At 45.0% G+C, this 22,736-nt stretch overlaps 1 protein-coding gene across 1 annotated transcript in view; it reads left to right on the top strand.

Annotated features, from left to right (window-relative positions):
• The window catches only part of LOC126235307 (uncharacterized), a 115,292-nt gene that overhangs the window by 69,250 nt on the left and 23,306 nt on the right, over positions 1–22,736 (top strand). The window contains exon 4 of the mRNA XM_049944031.1: positions 9,975–10,144. Coding sequence (XP_049799988.1) covers positions 9,975–10,144 — 170 coding nt within the window. The remainder of the gene's footprint in view (positions 1–9,974; positions 10,145–22,736) is intronic.

Here is a 22,736-nt window from a genome sequence, read left to right as displayed (position 1 = left end):
AATGTTATGGGCGTATAGGTACTTTTGTTTCTTTATAATAGAAGATTGCAGACAATTGTTATGTGTACAAGTCAGAAATAATACACAGCTTTCGTTATGCTGTCGAGAACCAACATCAAATGATAAAAACAGTGAAGTCTAGTCGATTTAAAGAAGTTTTGTGCTCAATGACTTCACGAGAAAATGGGTGTTTCGTAATTATAAAAACGTGCAATCTCAAAAATTGTTAACATGCTGTAGATAAAACTGTTATATTCTGACATTTAAATGATTCAAATGGCTCTGAGCACTATGAGACTCAACAGCTGAGGTCATGTCCCCTAGAACCTAGAACTACTTAAACCTAACTAACCTAAGGAAATCACACACATCCATGCCCGAGGCAGGATTCGAACCTGCGACCGTAGCAATCGCACGGTTCCGGAATGATGCGCCTAGAACCGCTCGGCCACCGTTGCCGGCTATTGTGACGTACTTCAAAATTATAAGCGCATGTTTTTAAACATAAAAGCTGAAACTAATTATTTGGAATCAATAAAAGTGTAAAATACTTTCAATGCTCGAGGTGTCCCAGTCGAGCGAAAGGTTATGATTATGACTTCCAACGAGTAAAATTAGAACTACCGGAAACCACAGAGTGCTATCGCATAGCCTAGACGCATCGTCAATTACTTACAAAAGTATGTTTACGAACAACTACCTATAGCTGCAAACTAATGGAAGATATTTAAAGAAGTTATCAATAACCGGGCGGCAGATATCGAAGAAATTGATGCTACCTAACGTGCATTACCTATTAAGGGTTTTTCCCTTGTTTTTTTTTTTCAGACGAGCGTATATTTCTGTCTCTTCATAGAGGTCTATAAAGTATAGGAGTGTATAGTTTTTTTTTTTTTTTTTTTTTTTTTTTTTGTAAAAACGACACGCCCATTTTTCTCATGCCGTCATTGGGCGCAACAAAACTCTTTTAACTCCACTAACTTCTACATTCCCGCTATTAGGGAATGTTTTAAGTACGTTTCCGGACCAGTTTCAATATGTGAAGATTTTATATTTTCCTCTGACTTATAGGTCTGCCGACAGAGAAAATTTGTTTTCTTGAAGCACGACAGTGCATTCCGCCTTGCTAGAAAAGCGTTCGACACTGTGCTGAACTGTCAACAGGTAACAAATATATGACAATATGGAATTTCTGTTCTAATATGTGACCTAGTAGAAACACTATGGACGAATAGAAGGCAATGCAGTGCTGAAGATGGCAGGCGGGCATGTGGTGTAGGCACCTGCTGTGAGGTGAGAGAAGAAAATGCAGAAGGACTGCAGACAATATTCCTATTTGTAATCGAGCTGACCGTCAAGCTCTTCCCTGATCATATTAATATGTATAGTGGAGGATGATCACTCAGTAACGGCGCCAACGTCCAGAATGCCTTAGACAATATCTGCACGTGGTGAGGCCGGCCATGTGTCCGAGCGGTTCTAGGAGCTTCATTCGGGAACTTCGCCGCTGCTACGGTCGCAGATTAAAATCCTGCCTCGGGCATCGATGTGTGTGATGTCCTTAGGTTAGGTTTAAGTAGTTCTAAGTCTAGGGGACAAATGACCTCAGATGTTAAGTCCCTTAGTGATTAGAGCCATTTTTGCACGTGGTGAACCGAATGGTAAGTCTCTTCGAATGTCAATAAATAAAAGACAATAAATCCATGAAAGTCCCTAGAATCCGACAACGGATTTTGTTACAATCCTGCGACCGCTGTAAGGCCTTTAAATATGTAGAGGTAACAATGCGAAACGAGAAAAAAGGAAAGGAAGGAAGATGGGAGTGTAACGTCCCATCGACAACGTGGGCAATAGGGGCGGAACACAAACTCTGACTGTCCGCATCTCGTGGTCGTGCGGTAGCGTTCTCGCTTCCCACGCCTGGGTTCCCGGATTCGATTCCCGGCGGGGTCAGGGATTTTCTCTGCCTCGTGATGACTGGGTGTTGTGTGATGTCCTTAGGTTAGTTAGGTTTAAGTAGTTCTAAGTTCTAGGGGACTGATGACCATAGATGTTAAGTCCCATAGTGCTCAGAGCCATTTGAACCATTTGAACAAACTCTGACTAAAATGGTTGGGGAAAGAAGTCAACCGCGCCCTTTCAATTATCCACGCTTTTGCGTGGAGTGATTTAAGGAAATCAAGGGAAGGCTAATTCAGGACGGCCGGACGCGGGTTTGACACGTCGCTCTCCCCAGTGCGAATCTAGTGTGGTAACAGCACCACCTCTTTCGGTAGTACAAAGCAATGCCTAGTGTAATAAAGAAAAAAAAGCAGGTGTGAGAAAAGCGCATGGAATGCCGATTTATTGGGAAATTTCTCAAAAACAGCAAATATATCTAAAAGAGACCCTTTTTAATCCTTGCTAAAAGCATCGTAGTCTTTTGACGTCAGAACTTGAAGAATTCTGTCCAAAAGCAGTAACTGACCCCTGTAGTCTACAATGTAATATTTCCGTCATCCGCAGGGAACATAAAGGAACGTACTGCCGGAAAGTGAACATTCTCCTCTCAGAAAGCTGTTAATTTAAGGAAGCAGTATTTATACAGTTCCAGCATCTGAGAGACACAAGTACCCTTGTACCTTTGAAGACTGACAGTGGAGGTATTGTACAGTTCGCATGCTTAACATTTTATACAGGTACTGGAAAAAATGTTGAATACTTGGAAAGGCGGTAGTACTCATCGAAACAAGAAAAATAAATCCGATAAACATGGGTACGGAAATGCATATTTTACGAGATAAACACGTGTTTATACAAAGGGTTGCTCGATTCTTGGTTGAAAATATTAGCACAGTCGTTGCATTGGCGCGTCCTCAGCCGTGTCGGCAGAGGGTACTATGATGTCTTAGAGTACTCAGTTGTGTGGCTCGAGTCGTGTTGGTTTTCGTCGTGTTTGTGTGCCTTATTGTTCATTACTGTGAACCCTGGGTACGTAACATGGTGTTTTACCTTTTTCTAAACGTGGATTCACTTACACGTTTACTGTTATAGCGCTGTTTGTAGACTCAAACGGTGTAGTACATTTACATTTTCTCTCTTCCAACAATCGTTAGCAATGGACGTCTGCTACTCGACAAACGAAAAAGCAGGTATGACGTTCTGCTATGGTTTAGCAAATGGACGTAGTCTTCGAGCCCGTGCCCTCTATGCTGAAAATTATCCACAATGCAGAATGCTCTCTGATAAGCTATTCTGCTGACTTTCCCACCATCTGAGGGACATATGTATCGTTGCACCTCGGTAGAGGACTCTGGAACGCTTTGCACAGTCCGCACGCCTGACGTGGAGTGGGAACAGTGTACCACGGTTAGCAGCAGAAGAAGATATGTCTCACTCTCCTATATGGGGATACTTCATGAACAATTGCTGCACGCATAACATCTACAGCGCGTTCAGGCACTAAGGCTACAGGATCATCGTGGCAGACGGCGGTACCTTCAATGGCTGTTCCGCAGATCAACTGTTCACAGCGAGGATTGTATTTACCAATGAGGCAGAGTTCACAAGAGATGATGTTACGAATTTCTGTAACCACATGTATGGACAGATGTAAAATCCCCAAGCAATTCAGGAAAGAAGGCATCGGCACCGATTATCAGTCAATGTATGGGCAGGAATACTTGGCGACGAGTTAACAGGGCCGTACGTACTACCACAATGGTTAACTGGGCATATTATGTGGACTTTCTCATTAATGTTTTGCCTACCGTGTTGTAGGCTGTTCAGGCCTTTGCAACAAGTGATTCATGTATGATGGCGCACCAGCACACTTTCGTCACTATGTGCGCGAACATCTGACGCAGACATTTCAGGACCGCTGGATTCGTCTGGAGGGGCTGTGGGAAAGAGGGGGGTGGGGGGAAGTGCACCTATGCCTGCACGTTCCCCAGACTTCAGTTCCCTAGACTTGGTTACGGGGACATTTGAAAGAACTGGTCTACACAACGCCAATCAACGATGAGCGAACACTATATGGTTGCGTCTTCAATGCGTGCCAGCAGGTACTCGTACAACAAAAACCGGGTATACTTCAAAGGGTGCATCATTCCTTATGCCGGACTGTGCATTGTCACGAATGGACGCCACGTTAAACACCTCCTGTAAACACGAGTTTATCGGAGAAATTGTGCTTTTCCGACTCATATTTTTGGTCTTATCTCAGAAAGTGTGCATCTATGGATCCATCTTCATTGGAGTTATTCTTTTTCTTTCGGTGAGTACTACAACCTCTCAAAGTATTCGACGCTTTTTGTGAGCACCCTGTATTTTCTTGTAATGATAAAACATGCAGGCAACCTTTAATCTCCCTATAGACAAATAGAACACCAGTGAAAATGTTTTATATTATTAGAGACACCTTCGATCATTTATTGCACAGCGAATTGGAGAATGTACAGAGTGTATCAAAAATATTTTCACAAAGATTTGGTGCTGCTTGCTGGCACCAAAACGAGGGGAAATGTCATATTACCATCTGTACCAAATTGCTTCATTATTTTGTTACTATATAAAGAAGATTTTATATGATACCATTCGTAATGGATTCTTCGAGCCATTTCCAACATGTTTTTATGTGGATTTAGTTGGGATACTCTTCGAGAGGTTGTTGACAACTTCTATAGGTAAGTTGTCTCTCTTCTTCCTGAGTACAATTTTCCGAGGACTTCCCACGAGGGCACTTAACGCGTTCAGGCCTCTCCCCGCTTTCCGAATCACGTGAGTGGTTCTCTGAGAACATGCATTGTCGCTTCTTCAAAAATGTTTCTTCAGTATTTCAATAAATATCGGTCTGCTTTCACAGGTCTATTGCGAGGGTATGGATTGTGCATGAAGCCGTGTTTACACGAGAAGGAATGGACGGGAGTCACATCTGGGCACGGGAGAATCTATTCCGTGTCTACAAATACTTGTCTCTAATGAAACACCATACATATATTGTTAGTGATTATCTTACTGGGCCGGACGTACTACCACCACGTACGTATTATGCGTCCTTAGTCATGTATCGCCAGAGCTTCAGGAGAATGTACTGGTAAACGTTCATCAAAACACGTCGTTCAAGAACGATGGTGTTCCTACGTCATTTGATGCTTTTAATAGACGAATGGGTGTGCACCGGATTAGAAGAACAGAATCTGATACTTTATGCAGTAAGTTCCTATACCATACATTGAGCTACATTTCTTGAGGTAATCTCTTACCTAAGAAGCAACTTCTTATTAGTGAACATGGAGACAGTTTCAACCTCTTGTAGGAACATGTTACTACGTAACACATGTAACGTGTAGCAGCGAATCCCGCAATGAGTGGCCGTGCGGTTCTAGGCGCTACAGTCTGGAGCCGAGCCACCGCTACGGTCGCGGGCTCGAGTCCTGCCTCGGGCATGGCTGTGTGTGATGTCCTTAGATTAATTAGTTCTAAGTTCTAGGCGACTGATGACCTCAGAAGTTAAGTCGAATAATGCTCAGAGCCTTTTGAACCATTTTTTAGTAACGAATGTTATCGATTGTCTCTCCTGAAACCCTTTCCCAAGTGAGGAACACGCATGTGTTGTGTGTCCACGTTTCCATGCCCTATACTTTCATGGGTGATGTTGCTGTCTCATAACGCTAAGATCATCAGTTCAGGTCCAACATCGGGCTTTCCTGTGGGTTTTAAATGTGGCTTAACATTTTGTGTCCTACATAACTAGCAAATCTGAGGTCACAGTATGCGAATAAATCGAAATAATATGGCGAGGCGGCTAAGACGATGACCCCAAAATATCCACAATGAATAAATATATGGACGTGTGGTTTTCGCCAAATTGTAGCGCACAATGTGGCAAATTCCCTGACGTTCTCTGGTAATTTTTATAGTTTATATTTGCCAAATTACGGTACCGACTGTGTTTTCTTCTAAGGCAACTATATACTTTTTTCTGTGACATTTGAAAGAATTTTCTAACTTGAACGACTAACATGTATGGCACTTGATCAAATATTACCAAGATGATATCGCCCCAAACCACTGCCCCGCCGTCAGGAGAAAAGGTTCAACACACATCTTCCCTATTGTACTAAATGTACGTAAAAAACGTAACTCAGATATAAAATGAAATTACCGTGTGGCATTATTGGCCGGTAGGCCCTGTCCGTGGAAGTTCAGCGCCGGGTTGCAAATCTTATTTTAGATGACGCCACATTGGGCGACTCGCGAGTCCGTGATGATGAGATGCTGATGAGGACAACATAAAACGCAGGAGAAAATTTCCAACGCGGCCTGGAATAGAACCGGGGCCCGCTCAACGGGAGGCAACCGCGTTACCACTTAGCTAAGTACGTGGACACTCAAATATGGTTCTGGTGTTTGCCTGTGCGCTCGAAGCCCATCAGTCTGGGTTCTGCCGTTGTAGGAATCGGATAACACACTCGTAAAGTTATTAAGACAATCACATTCATACCACAGTCGAAAAAGTAAATATCGTTTATGGCAAATATTGGCAAACTATTAAAGCAGTGGAGCGGTTGTATGCCGAAGAGTATCCAGAACATTCCAAGCACTCACGATCTGTCTTTGCAAACATTATAAAAAGGAGTTCTAGAACTTTAACTGTGGAGAATAAAATACGCCAAAGAAATAGAAGAGCAACCGATGAGACAAATGAAACTAACATTTCATCAGCAGTACCACGCAATACAAATGTTCGTAAGAGGCATCTGGGAAGTACAACAGGGATCAACCAAACATATCTTCCGTGAACACTACATGCCACCGAATTTCATTCCCTTCATATTCCGCTACATCTACAGATTCATGGCAATGACTTTAAAAATTGATTGCAGTCCTCCAAATGTTATCTACAAAAAGCGTATAGTGATGGGTCATACCTGTACAAATTTTATTTAAGGGAGGAGCATCGTTTACAAACCATGGGAAAGTCAATCTTCGCAATATGCACTAATTGTTATCTGAAAATCTACCCCGACTCAAAGGAGTGGATAAAAACAACTTTCTTGATGTATCAATGTTTGGTGCATGTTTGTCAAGATCCCCATCATTGGTTTCTGTTTCATTGATGGGAATCTCAATACGCTTAAGTATCTTGAGTTCCTAAAATATGATGCTGCCGTAGTTATTGGAAGAGATCCCACGGACATGACGCATTAGTGTGGGACCAAAATGACGCATGTCCCTCCCATTCCGCACATGTAAAGAGAAACACTCATTCGGGAAATGCAAAATGGTCTTCACAGTCACCAAACTTAACACTTATATACTTTTATCTACAGAGAAAATTAAAACAAGTGGATTATTAAGAAACACTGACAATTCCCGAAGCCATGAAATGCTTCATAACATGGGTCTGTGCTGGCGTTAACTCCAATTGAAATTCACCGTACGGTACTGTTTCTCCAGAATCACTTTATGGCGTGCAGCATTGGTCTAGGTCAACATTTTGAGCGTTTGGTAGACAGCCGTGACAGTAAACACGCGAACCGTACCCGAGTTACTTGCTTATTTGTATTTGGTATAACAGGGTAGACGTTTGTGGAACCTTTTCTTCTGACGGCTGGACCGTTGTTCGTGCGCTGTTATCTTGATACTATATGACAGAATTCCATACGTGTTATGTCGTTGAAGTTCTCATAGGCGCATCTTTCAAATGTCACAGAAAGAAGTGTACAGTTCTATTAGAAAAAATAAAGTGGTAGTCGCTATTCGGCGACATAAACGATAAAAATTACTAGCGATAGTCGGAAAATTCGCCGCATTGTCCGCTATAACTTGGGGAAAACCGCTCCTCAATATACAGGTTGGCCAGAAAGAGTGTGAAAAACTTGTAAGAGTGTTGCAGGATATGATCTGTTGAGCAATATTTGTTACGATGAAAATTCGATACATTGTGCCGTTTCCGAGTTAATTAGCATTTAAGTTAGCCAATCAGGCCGTTGTGCGTGCAAATTCGAGAGGCCTGCCAAATACAGTTAGTGTCAGTTGTTCTCACAGCGCAGACGATAGCGCACGAGGCTGCTCGGTCTTTGGTTCGGGTGCGATACATACAGGTACTACCGTCCCATGTTCAATTTTTCTATCCCCCCCTTGATCGGTTTTAGGGAACCAAACGAAGAACATATTTGGCGACACCGTCTCTAGCAGAACGCTTGAATCTGCGAGCACAACGGCCTGATTGGCTAACTTCAATGCTAATTAACTCGGAAAAGGAGCAACGTATATCATTTTTTTCTTAACAACTGTTTCTCAGCATAACCTACCCTGGAACACCCTTACAAGCTTTTCAGGCTGTTTCTGGCCACCCTGTACTTGTTCTTTCTGGGTATATTTAGGGTGGCCTGTCTTTGGCTGTCTCACACCGTGTACGTATAATGCGTAATTACGCGTGATTAATGATGGATGGATGCATGGCACATACGATTGGTTGTTAAGCTACAACACATAAGCCAATGATCGTAGTATAAAACCTTGTTCTATTCGTTTTCCCGGATCTGTACTATCACACGGTAGGTTTAGGTAACAGAGTATTTAGACATCTTGTACGTAAAGTTGCCAGATTTCGAAAGTAAAAATGAGAGCGTGTTGTGGTCTCAGTCATTGTTGATTTACACGGACTTAACGATATTTGTAATTTGAGTCCTCTTCCCCTTCGTCTCCTTCTTCTTCTGTTGCATTTTCCAATTTCTCTAATGTATCGGTATAGTTATACGGGTTTGGCAATGTTAGCGACAGTTGGTGCCCGGATGCCCTTACCGACGCCACCACTCCACGAGGACGGAATCAGAGTACCCCATCTGTCTTCGTCTACAGCAAATCTCGTGATCAAGTGTGGGAGCCTTCTCTTATTGTTAGCGAATTGTGTAACTGAGGCAGGACATGGGTTTGGGGACCAGCTTAATATTTACATACTTGTATTTGGAAATCCGCCTAAAAACCGCATCTGGACTGGCTGGCCCAACTTTACTAATTCATGAAGTGGATTCGATACGGTTCGGGCTTGACTACTCCCCTTATCCCGGAGGTGGGGAGGCATATTCGATAATTTCAGTTCTAAGAAATGTCAGGCTATAAGTTCCTTAGGTACTGAATGTTTTGGGGAAATAATAAGTTTGCATTACTATTTAATTATGATTAAATTTTGTGCACTATCTTTGAGTTATACAGAAAACAAAATGCCAATGGTGAAAACTAGGTGACATTTGCTGCCTGTAATGAACAAAATAGGTTTCAACAACATGCTCTAGTAGTATTAAATATGTACCCACTGCCTTGGAGAAGTAGTTGGAATACTGATTTTATACTCATGCAAACGCATCGCATTACATAAATATTCTAGAATAGTGTTTTACCCTTAAAAGTCTTGTTCTAAACGAATGCATTTCCTTTAAAGAAAAGCTTATGATACTACATTGTAATAATAGTACGAATTTGTAGCACAGTGTGTAGGTACTATTTTGTTTCAGGATGGAATGGTTGTATTTACCTTTGTAATTGCCTAATTTTTGTGTATGGAACATTCGTCCTAAAATGTGTAAGTTTGTGTTTTACGTTACATACAAGTTTCTTCGTGAAAACATAGGACAGCTTATGTGTTTCGCATTATATTCTGAATAAACCTTTGTTTTAAGGAGAAGCTTAAGAATACCTACTGAAGCAATTAACACCTTTAGATTTTGTCGGTGTCGTTACAAGTGTTCCACTATTATCGTGGTATCGATACAACTTTAGGTGTAGGCATCGATATCAAATATCGCGTCTACTCTGATATTGCAAGATCCGTATTTATGACACATTTAGGATGGACATGGATTGTGTGCAGCTAGATTAATTAGATTATCGACTTATTCGTGTTTTGAAACCAACACAGGAGGTTTCTGCAGCGCCAGGTGTTTTGTTTCGGTCAGAGTGAGCGAGACTTGTCTTGTATGTTGTCGCAGGTGAGCCCGTGCCCGACGAACCCGCCTGCACCGCCCGGCTGCAGCAGCGGCGCGCCCCCTGTTGGCGTGCCTGGCGTCGGCGGGGCAGGGGGAGGGAACTCGACCGCCTGTTCGCCTTCGCCTGGACCCAGGAGGCCGTCCAGCGCGTTGCTGCATCCCGACCACGCCAGGTGCGTCCATACACCACACTAAGTAACACACACGGTGAACGGGTATACGTACAAATACTTTTATGTGTGGTTCCTTAATACGTACACACATAAATCTGTCGGTTGCGTTTTCCCTGCGTCGAGCAGTCTTCTCAGAAACACGTCTCGAGCTTTAGGTTCAAATGGCTCTGAGCACTATGGGACTTAACATCTATGGTCATCAGTCCCCTAGAACTTAGAACCACTTAAACCTAACTAACCTAAGGACAGCACACAACACCCAGTCATCACGAGGCAGAGAAAATCCCTGACCCCTCGAGCTTTAAGACCTGATGGTTTCTGCATGGTCATAACTGCACCTCTAAGTAGACTACGTATGTCAGTATTGATCAATCGTTTTGCGCTTCAACACCTAACCTGCTGCCTTAGGGAAAATAGGCATCAATATCTTTCTTGCGCCACATGGAGGTACTACCCAACCTAAAAACATATGACTTGTAATAGCTGAAATTATTAGTATGCAAATGACACAAATACCAATGTAATGTTGCTCAGTACACTGTCCCCAGTGACCAATAGAAGTATCTGCACTTATACTCTGTAACAGCATGGTTGCTAAAATTTTGCCAAATACACTGTACATAATACTCTATGCGGACAAAAATGGGATGAGTCAGTGAATGAGCAGTTTGACTGAACACTACCAGACTGATACTGTAGTATTTCCAAACCTGTGGCCGGCCGGAGTGGCCGTGCGGTTCTAGGCGCTACAGTCTGGAACCGAGCGACCGCTTCGGTCGCAGGTTCGTATCCTGCCTCGGGCATGGATGTGTGTGATGTCCTTACGTCAGTTAGGTTTAATTAGTTCTAAATTCTATGCGACTGATGACCTCATAAGTTAAGTCGCATAGTGCTCAGAGCAATTTGAACCATTTGAACCAAACATGTGGAATATGTTGATTAAAATTTTAAGCTTATACTACTTTATTTTCAGCGCAGAGAAAACTTATTTATATAGATAAAAAACGGAGCGAGTATTTTATAGTTACTCAGTGTGACTAATTTTACTGAAACTTCTCAGATGGATATCGTAATACAGTATTCTCCATGGATGTACATATGCATTTTATCGCCAACTTTCAGCATCTAAGAAAGTTCAAATCATTGGTTTGCAAGATATGGTATGAAGAGTCGTGGAGGTCCAACCATTTAGCGCCTACAGGTGGTTTCACTGTCCTTCTACCTTTTTCCTTATATACTCACGACAGTAGCACGTGAACATTCGACCAGCTTCGCGATTTTCGACATACCCGTTCACAGGCTCTAGGTAATAATAATGTGCCCTTTGTCAAAGTCGCTTATTTCAATGGATTTCCCCATTTGCAGCCCATATCTTCGCTAGAGTGATCCTCCGTCCGTGTCTACTCCACTTGCATACCTTTGTTACCGAGTTCGATGCCTGCAACACTACCAGACTACATCCAAAGTTGCAGTGGGCAGTGGTCATGGTGTTTTGGCTAATCAATGTTCAGGATGTGACGGGCAGAAGTGCTGATTGTCGACTGAGGACGGTGTACAGAACAATATTACATCATTATTTACATCGTTCGCATGCCAATAATTCTCGCCATTACAACTCGTGCGTTTTAGGTTTGTTAGTACCTACAAGTACAAGTGGCAAGAGAGAGCCATTAATGCTTATTTTCCCCTGAGCAACAGGTCAAATGTTGAAGTGTGGACGCGTGGACGCAAAACGATTACTCTACACTGACAGGCATAGTCCACTTACAAGAAGACCTTCCGGTCTCAGAAATTGAGTTCGGTATGAAACTTTGCAGGCTGGTAGTATACCTCAACGGGGGTCCACTCATAGAAGCTTACAGAACACTATCCAGAAAATTCTGAGAAAGGGCTCTAAAGTGTTAAGCGTAAGTTCATACGCACCTCTTATATAATCAGAAGTAACATTCCATTGGACAGGTGAAATAGCTCATTCAGTAGAGCGCTAGCATGTCATACGGCCGATCCAGGTCGATTCTACCTGCAGTTCGGCTCGCGCATGTGCGGCTGGTCCCGGCGAAGGTTCGAGTCCTCCCTCGGGTATGGGCGTGTGTGTTTGTCCTTAGAATAATTTAGGTTAAGTAGTGTATAAGCTTAGGGACTGATGACCTTAGCACTTAAGTCCCATAGGTTTTCACAACTTTTGAACTTTTTTTTTTTTTTGCGGCTCGCGCAGCCGTGAGGTACGGACGTCCGCTGTGCCCCGCCTGTTGTGAATATCGAGCGCGCGTTTGTTTACTTCTCGCCGGGGTTTCGTGTATTGAGTCGCTCTTGCGAGAGAGTCATGGCACACTCTTACCTCCGGATAAAGATCAAGGTCGCAACCCAGCATAATATGCACGACCAAGACGTTAGGAAATAGAGGACTTCTTGCGGAATGATCTTCACCTGGATCCTCAGGATGTCATTGAGATTCACTTTTCCATCACTGGGAATGTTGTATTTGTCAAGATGCGCACCGAAGAACTGTGAGCCGCTATGCACTAAACCTCACGTTTAAGCACCCCGACGAGCACATAGGTGGTGTAATGAATGACCACGCGGGTTTCGGCCTGCGTACGATCAGGGTTTACGAACTCCCGTTCGAGCTCCCACCAGACGTCGTCATGGCAATGTGCTCAGTCACATGGCTGAGAAATGAAAAACCTTTGAGATCTTCCCTGTACTCTACGGCGTCCGTCAAGTGAAAATTGAATTGATGAAGCATTTGCCGTCTTACTTGGTTATAGGAGGATGCAGAGTCATCATTATGCATGACGGACAGCCGCAAACCAGCGCTGGCTGCGGCCAGGAAGATCCTGTCCGACAAAACTGTATCCAGCGCCGGCTTGTATAGACACCACTCAACGACGACGCGTCCCCTGAGCCATCCACAGTTCTTCTTGTCACCTATGCCGCGGTCACAGCAGGAACTGCATATTTTCCGCACGACCAACGCTACCCGTCACAGGTGATGACTACCGTCGTGGAGGCTAATCCGACACGGGGGTGGATCTGACGCCTGACGTTGTATCGACTTCTGCCTTCCTTCATACCGGAAAGGACAACCGGAATGGAAAACCACACCAGTTCGTCACAGAACAGCATGTACATAAACAAAAGGCCCCACGGAAGCGCCGGGAGCGGCACCGTGTGGCCTCGGATGATTATCTTCAAAGAATGGGGCCACGAGATGACAACATGTGTGATGACGCAAAGTCCTCTGACACGCAGATTCGAACGATAATGTTCCGCCACCTCACCCAACGACAGTTAAAGTCGTAGCGACGCGGCGGCGCCGAATCCTCCCGCAAGCATCCTGGGTGACGTCCCTCCTGCTGTGCCAACTCCACAGCGGACGATCCATCGCGGGACACCGCATCTGTACCGTCGGTCTCCTGGGCTGATGACGCAGAATATGAGGCGGTGCTGCTGCCTGGTTCCGCGATAGGGCATGTCCTGATGTAAGTGTCTTGACGTAGGGGACACAGTGACTAAAAATGCGACTGATGCTGCGGCTGGTCCGCACCTGACGGCCCCCGCAGGAGTGGACGCCACCTTCGCGGCGGACGTGGCGACGCAACATTACCGACTGGCGACTCTCAACATCACCAACATCCGTGCACGCCAATAAACTGGATGCGGCATACGTTGGATGCGGCAGATATGGACATTGTCCTCATCCTCCAGGAGGTCTATGTCGAGGATTTCGTCGGCATTTTCGGATACACTCCTCACGTCTCATCACACGCGTCTGCCGCTGGCAGTGACGTGGCAGTCCTTCTCTGTGACAGCCTAATTGCCGAAGACGTCGCTTTCCTCCCTGACGCGAGAGGCACGGCACGCACTCTGCAAGATGTCAGAATCGTTAACATCTATGCGCCCTCCGGATTGGGACGACGCCGTGAACTGGTCCGCTTTCTTCGCAGATACGGTCGCGCCCTTCTTTAGGGCACGCCAGGATGCCTTAACCTTAGATGGGGATTTTAACTCCACCCAGGCGCCGAAGGACCGACTGTCACACTACGTTCCATTTCCGGCGCTCTCCAAATGGAACCAATCTTCGCATCGTGGACACGTGGGAGTATGCACATGGCAATAGGGTGGTTTTCACACACTATACCAACCACTATTCCAGACGTATAGACCGTGTCTATCTCTCGCGTACCATTGTCCGGGGCACACGGGCCGCTGAAATATGGCCAGTTCCTTTTTCCGAAAATGCAGCCTATATATGCACAGTCACCTTGCACTGCAGACAGTATGGCATGGGCGACGCCCATGGTGATTGGACGTGACACACCTACAAGGGTTTCCTAGAAAGTAGTGCACCGCACTTTTTTTCTCAGCCTAATTAAATACTACAAACGCGAAACGTTACGTTTGTGTAAGTTGAAGTTTCTTGAGTGTGCGCGCCTAGTTCCCGTCACTTCCGACAGATAGCGTAGCTGCAGGACAGTTTCAAAACGGCGTCTGTAGGTGATGTACGTTACAAGCAAAATGCCGTCATTGAATTTCTCACTGTAGATAAAGAAAATGTAGGGAATATTCGCAAAGCCTATGGAACATTTGCTGTCGCCAGACGTAAGTCGCTGGACACGGAGGGTGAGGTCATCAGAAGGCGATTCGGCGGAGCTCCACGACTTGCAGCGGTCGGGGGGACCATCCGAGTCTGTCACAACTGACATGTTGCAGCGAGCTGATGTTGTTATTCGCGTGGACAGACACATTACGACGCGGTAGTTGGTGCTGCGACACGTTAACGCTCGGCCTCACACAAGTCTGACGACTGCCAAACATATCGCAAAACAGGTTGGACAGTGTTACCCCATCCACCCTACAGCCCTGACCCATCCTCCTGCGCAGTGGCAACGATGTTCAGGCAGCGCTGGAGTGGGCGGAGTCCTACGGCTCTGCTTGGGGCAGCACCCCTAAAGTCCGAGAATCTCGCGCATTGCCTATAGGCCGCGGGCTGCCCAGTGGACGCGTCGCTTCCCTGCGCATCTTCGGCGTGGTACACTGTCTGGGTACTGATTCCACAACCAACTTGCGGCCCTTTGCTGCAAACGCTTATTACGCCTGATCCTTACAGCGCCCTGCGACCACTGACTCCGAAACCCTGACATGCCGCAACGGATCCGTTTTGGTAGTGTTTATGTCGCGTCTCGAATCCCGCACGTGGCTCAGACATCCCGCATCCGGCCATGAACAGCCAGACGCATGTTAGCTGCATTGGGTTCCTTTGTAAGTCAAGGCCTGTTATTTAAAGTCAGCTATGGTTCCCTCAACCTCCCGAAGGACAAAGCAGATCTCAATCTCTGTCACATCTACCACCGAGCAACAGCCCTCTTTGCAAGCACGCATGTCAAGATGTGACGACGCGCTCTGACATGCCCCACCAGGCTACCGATGAGGGCCCTTACCCCTAGCTCATTTATTGCCCCAGTACTGCTGACAGACGTCCCAGCGCCCTTTTACTACTTGAGCTATTTCTTTCTTGAATATAGCCACATCAGGACCGTGCATCTCACTCCACGTCTACCGACGGCCAAGATAGTGTATGCCTCGCTGCAATCGCGGCTTCTGCCGAATGTGATTGAAGAAAATCAACCCCTCGCCGGGTGGAACGTCGTATGGCGGGCAGTGCACGGCCCTACTCTTGCGTTGGACGTCCAGTCTACCTCGTATGTGACGGGTAATGGGAAGGTCTGCCAGTCTCAACTGGGTTCACTTGGTGCCATCACCATTATGTATCACTTGTATTGTGCAAGACGACGATGGCCATCGACTTGTGTGCGTTGAGTCGAATAATGTTTGGCTTTTGGGCCTCCAGATATTGGCGCTCACCACACAGCATCATCCCACAAGTGACTCCCAGACATGCACTATCTTCCGCGTGCAAAGACCTACTCATTGCCCTGGATTAGCTGGCACGCAGTCCGCTACCTGTTGGTAGTGGTGACAAATCAGCCCTCGCTTTGTGGCAACGACATTGTGCAATAGTCAAGAACCCAAAGTGCCAACAATATTTCTCTAACTGTCAGCGGAGCGCTTTCCACAACCCCCTAGCAGCTGGATCATCCATGCCAAGAGCTGCTAACGTATGACCCTTCCTCTATTTTACAGATACGAACTCCTCAACGGTTATTCATACACTCTCCCGAGTAGAAAACGTGCATCGATGATCTACTGTTGTGTCACCAACACGGGGGATTTTCTTTCCCGCTGATATCGCAAGCGATCGCCGGTCATTATGAGTGCGCTTTTGCGACGGAGGTGGATTCATTCATGACAAAATAAAAAATAGGAAATAAAATAATAAAAATAAAAATAAAAGAAAATGAAAACTAAAGAAACTGAAAAAGTACCTTCCACGTATCCTCCTTTCCTGTTTCTTTTTCCTTTTTTTGTGTACAAGTTATTGGGGTCTTTCGTGATAGGGGCCAACGCTTGAAGTGGTGGAGTTTTTCTTTTGGGGCTGCTTCTTAAATATTTAGGGCAAATGTGGTGGGGGCATTAGCTTTCCTCTTTTGTAATTTAAGGTAATTTCAGAAATGCGAGAACAAAAAATCCGGCTTTAAAAAAAGTCGCATTCACGCCACATACATTTTTTTTTAAATTAAAGGAAAAAAAGCTGTAGGTTCGATTTTAATTTGTTTTCTTAAAAAAAATTATAACAACTTTTAAGTTAAGTTAATGACCTAAGGTGTTATCAATTAAATCATAAATAATTTTATTTTGTTAATGAAACGGCTGACACATGCTACTTAAAATGTGAATTACATTTGTCAGTACTTCCTTTTTAAAAAGTTGAACAATTTCAAATGCATTTTAATTGATGCAAACTGAAGCGTTAATTACTGTCATTACAGTGTTATTACAAAATTTGGCGATGTTATAAGCTGTGGAAAGGTTATAAATATTTGTTGTAAATTCGAGAAACCGGCGTCTTCGTGGAAAAGCAGGGTACAGCTGTTGCCCTATTGTATATACAAACAGACAGACGGTCAGGAACTGTGAAGGCCCTCACGGAACTAATAGAGCAATGGGCCTTACCTGCTACAGTGCCAGTACATTCCTGACTTTCGCACAGATTGGAGCGTTCTATACTGTGAAATATAATCGGAATGTTTACAGTATTGTGAATTGAAAATGTCTGTCAATGAAAACATCGCGAAAGTATCAGAAGCTGCAGATTCATTATAAAGTGTCGAAGGTAATGTTTAAAGATGCCGTTGTTTATTACAAAAGCTTGCTTTCTGCAAATAATTTGATTGCTTCGGATTCTTCAACGACAATTTCTCGTGATGCAATGATGATGGGTGAAGAAATCCACCGACGTGCCATGGACACGTTGGCTGAAAAAAATACTTGTGTCTGCTGATGAACCTGCTCCCGAAAATGAAAACTGTGAAGGTGAACCTTTCGAAAAGTACTAGGACCAAAGTTCATCGGATGAATATGACCCAGAAGAAAAGAAGGCAACAGAAGTATATCGTCTTTCTTTTCAACACAAAATTAACTTCGTTAGTATCGCACAGGCTCACCTCACGTGGAAACTATAAAATAAGGATGCAGCCGGTTAAGAAAGAAGGAATATTTATCCCAATGCAAAGAAGAAATAAAAAATGGAGACAATGAATTTGATAAGTATGCAACAATCAGTTCCTGGAAGTATGATAGTTTTCTGGAAGCCCGAGAGAATTATTACCAAGTGACTACACGAAATTTACAACAGTCGGCGTTAGCAGCGCAACAGTTTACAGATTTTGAATTTAAAGCTTCTGAAGCTGGATTCATAGGTTCATAAATAAGCACGGTATTCGTCAGCGACAAATGACAATATTGGTTTCAAGAAAAGAAACAGAGATGATCGAAGAAACCTTGGCTGCTGCAGACACTTTTCGAACCCATACTTTAAAACTGATACCGAATTTCAACAAAGATTTTGTTACCAACACAGACCAGACAGGTATTTATTGCAGGGTGTTTAACAACTCATTTTGCTCTCTATTTTTACGATTTTCTGACAAAATACTTCATTTTCGGGTGTTTTCTGTTTCCAGGATGCCAGGATCAGTCGATGTACAAAAGGACCCTGGCTGTCAAAGGAACAAAACTATTTTCGTTAAAAGACAAGACTTGAATGAAGTGACGCGTACATATACCACTCAATATGCTCTGGAAACATCGTGCCTACAGTGTTTGTTTGTTTACAAGAGGCAAAAATGGTTCAAATGGCTCTGAGCACTATGCGACTTAACTTCTCAGGTCATCAGTCGCCTAGTACTTAGAACTAATTAAACCTAACTAACCTAAGGACATCACACACATCCATGCCCGAGGCAGGATTCGAACCTGCGACCGTAGCGGTCGCTCGGTTCCAGACCGCAGCGCCCAGAACCGCACGGCCACTTCGGCCGGCTACAAGAGGCAACAGGTAACTTTTGTCCAAGAGTTAAAAAAAAAAGTAACAGAACATGAGCAATAAGAAGCTAACGGCAAAACTGTATACTGACTCTCTCAACCGCAGTTTGAAGTCTTATGTGGGTCGGGAACGGTTTTCGTTAATTATTGACCTCGGGGTGGACAAGTGAAGCCAGAATTATACGTCAAAATCTTTCAGGATGACAAGGAATCACCAACATGTTCAATTTCAGTAATTCCTCCGAAATGTACTCCTCTCGTTCAACCACGTGACGTGTATTTTTATAGATAAGTAAAACATCTGATAAGGCCTTTGCGCTTATCTTATTGAAAACAATAGAGAAATAAATTCTCGTGAAGACTATATAAAACTACAATCAATAGTCCATTATCAGCTGTCATCGCTAATTTTTAAGGAATGATCCGATGTGCCTGGTACGCTTCCAAGCTTTCCGAAGAAAAAGAAGTTTTCAGGAATGTCAATGAGGCAGGTTCTTCAATAGATCTTTTAAAAAACAGTTGTTCCTGTAAACAATCGTCCTCCATAAATTGTGCAAGATGCCAAAATAATTTTTGTTTTCAGTTTTCTTATGACAGTTGTCATTCTGGTGCTTGTACGTAAAATACAAAATTGTCAAATGAACATGATATTGTAACAAATTTTGTATAATTGGAACTCCACCCAGAATATTGTGACAGTGGTAATTAATTTGCCTCCATTAAAATGCATCTGAAATTATTCAACGTTAAAAAAAACATTAATGAGTGTAATTCACATTTTATGTAGCCTGTGACAGTCAACGACGGCCGGTGTGGCCGTCGGTTCTAAGCGCTTCAGTTTGGAACCGCGTGACCGCTACGGTCGCAGGTTCGAATCCTGCCTCGGGCATGGATGTGTGTGATGTCCTTAGGTTAGTTAGGTTTAAGTAGTTCTAAGTTCTATGGGACAGATGACCTCAGACGTTAAGTCCCATAGTGCTCAGAGCCATTTGACAGTCATTTCATAAACAAAATATAATTATTGATCCTTTAATTTATGATACTTCAGGCCATTAACTTTGATTAAAGTTACTATAATTTTTAAAACAATTAAGAGGACAAAATAAAATCGAACTTGCAGGATGGATCTAACCCGGATAATCCGTATGAGATTTTACCACGCTACTGACTCTTCTTGTTTATTTTCTTCGGTATTATTCGTTGTGTTTGGTCTGGGCGGACGTTACAAGACATCCGTTCAATTTGATCGTTGATTCCTTTACTCAGATTTTTCTGACCGAACACGCTGAGCTACAGTGACGGCAAATTATTTGCGCCAGCTGGTCTCGATCCACAGACATTTTAGACAGAAACAATGCACGCTACAGCTTTTTTTATCTCATTTTGTTCGTTAATGTTCGTTGTATTTGTCCGGGGCGGTCGTCACATGACGCTTGTTCAAGTACATCGTTGGTCCACTAACTGAGGTTTTTTTTTTTTTTTTTCAGAGAGCAACTTACCCTCTGACCGAACACGCTGAGCTACCGTGCCGGCATTGACTAAGCTACTTCATCTGTTTGCTGAAATGTATCTTGTGACTCTTTCTCAGAAGAGTGGTTTCAGAAACTGATCACATTTTGTTCAGCGCGTCTTCTGCGATTGTGAGTTTGATTCTAAGAGATTCATTTCGTTGCCCAGGCAGCCCCGTCAGTAAGCTTGAGAATGGATGATGGCGCTGGAATGCTTTATTTAATCAGTGCATACGTGAAGATGTCTCGCTCCTCCATGAAACTGGTAATTCCGGTTTAGAGAAATGTGTTCACGCACTTTAGGAGAGGCTACAGATGTTTAACTAAAAACATATGATGAGCTCAGTGAGATATTAAGTGAATCTTTAGTTATTTGTGTTGTGGCGTAACAAGCTAGTCACGCCACACTGAGGAGGAAGCCGAAAGGCACGCGTACACACACGCCGACTGGCGTCAAGTCTGGAACAGGATATGTTATGACTGCTATAAAGAAAATACGTAGCTTTGGAATATACTTAACTTTTAATGCTTCCTTTGGTACATCTCTCTTGACTATACAAATGAGACTCGTAAGATACATGCACTGATACAATTCGCGCCTTGCTAAGTCGTAGCCATTAACTTAGCTGAAGGCTATTCTGTCTCTCGGCAAATGAGAGCAGAGGCTTCGTCAGTATAGTCGCTAGCAACGTCGTCGTACAACTGGGGCGAGTTCTCGTACGTCTCTCGAGACCTGCCGTGTGGTGGCGCTCGGTCTGCGATCACACAGTGGCGACACGCGGGTCCGACATTTACTAATGGACCGCGGCCGATTTAAGCTACCACCTAGCAAGTGTGGTGTCTGGCAGTGACACCACATTCCTTCCCCGCAAATCGGCGAACGGTCGTGTTATAAGGCTACCGCCCGCCGTGGGGAGGACCCCATGTTGACGTATGCGATGAGGTGGGGAGCCTATCAACAGGCGAGGCTGTGCCACCCGCACCCGGCCATTCGGTCCGAGGGGAGCTAGGAAACGTCTGGAAACCTAGTCCAGGGTGCACGTCAACATGCGGTGTATGCGCCCGTAATGAGACAGGAGGGGCCGAAGGGTCGACCTCCATTGCGTCGGGGCACCCGACGGGCGTAGACGACATCTGGTCCGGAGCGGGCAAGAGTTCCATGGCGGAGGACAGCTGGCCACGTGAAGCGATCGGCGGCGCGTGACCCAGGGAGGCGCCAGGCGGGTGCAGCGACGCGTCCACTGCGGGCGGCGCCGGCGGGAGAACAGGCGGCGGCGGTGGCGGCGGCGCGACGCCATGAGGCAAAATGGAAGGCAGCGTCAGTAACACCTGGGGATGAGGCGAGCCAGTAGATGGGTCCCAAGGGCGCTGACCGGACGGCACCGTCGCTGAAAGCAGACGGGGAGCGACAGAACCCAGGCGACGACAGAGGCGCAGCTGATTGAGATGCCGACGCACCTCACCAGAGGCCCCCAAAACCAAACACATCGCTCGGCCGAGGCAGCGAAGAACGCGCCCTGCGAGCCAACGCCTGGAACCGCGATAGTTGCGATAGAAAACCACGTCACCAGGAGCAAAAGCAGTAGTCTGCCGCTGCACTGGAACCTGATGCGGCGGATGCAGCAAAGACATCAAGGTTCGATGAGGACGACCATGGAGGAACTCAGCCGCCGAGCGACCATCGCAGGGCTGAGAGCGATACGAAGACAAAAAGAGCAACAACGCGTCCTCCCTAGAATGCGACTCTTTCAACTTCAACATCTGTGACTTGAAAGTCCGGACCAACCGTTCAGCGGCACCGTTTGACTGAGGCGAAAACGGCGCGGATGTCAGATGTTGAATACCATTGGCCTTGCAGAATGACTGAAATTCTGCGGACATGAATTGTGGGCCATTGTCGGAAACAATAGTCTGGGGAAGACCTTCAATGCAAAAAATAGCGGACAACGCTTGGATGGTGGCAGATGACGTCGTGGAAGACATCCAGACAACAAATGGAAAATTACTGAAGGAATCCACCACAACCAACCATCGAGCATTCCAGAATGGACCAGCAAAATCGATGTGCAAGCGTTGCCAAGGGGAAGTGGCTGTCGGCCATGCAAAGAATTTCCGCGGCGGGGCGGATTGTTGTTCGGCACACGCCACGCAAGAAGAGCACATATTCGTAATCGCAGCATCGATTCCGAACCAAGTACAGTGCTGACACAACGAAAATCAATCGGAAACGATTCGACCACGTCAGCGGTTTCCGAATCAATGAACATGCAAGCAAGTTCAGAAGAATTGAATGCTTTATCCTCAGCAACAGGCAAACGGGACAACGCATCAGCGTTTCCGTGCTTAGCAGTGGACCGATACAAGATATCGTAGCGGTACTGCGAGAGGAAAAGAGACCAGCGAATGAATTTCTGCGCTGTACGTTGAGGTACAGGCTTGTTCGGATGAAAAAGCGATGTCAAAGGTTTGTGGTCTGTGATGATGGTAAAGTGACGACCATACAAGAAATCATGGAACTTAGTAACACCAAACACGAGAGCTAAAGCTTCTTTCTCTATCTGGGAATAATTGCGTTGCGCAGACGAGAGCAATTTTGAAGCAAAGGCAATAGGACGATCATGCGATCCATCTTTGTGCGC

This window comes from Schistocerca nitens, chromosome 2 (assembly GCF_023898315.1).
Source record: "Schistocerca nitens isolate TAMUIC-IGC-003100 chromosome 2, iqSchNite1.1, whole genome shotgun sequence".
NCBI classification, from domain to species: domain Eukaryota; kingdom Metazoa; phylum Arthropoda; class Insecta; order Orthoptera; family Acrididae; genus Schistocerca; species Schistocerca nitens.
The sequence above is the reverse complement of the archived record's forward strand: the minus strand, read 5'-3'. Positions and strand labels throughout refer to the sequence as shown.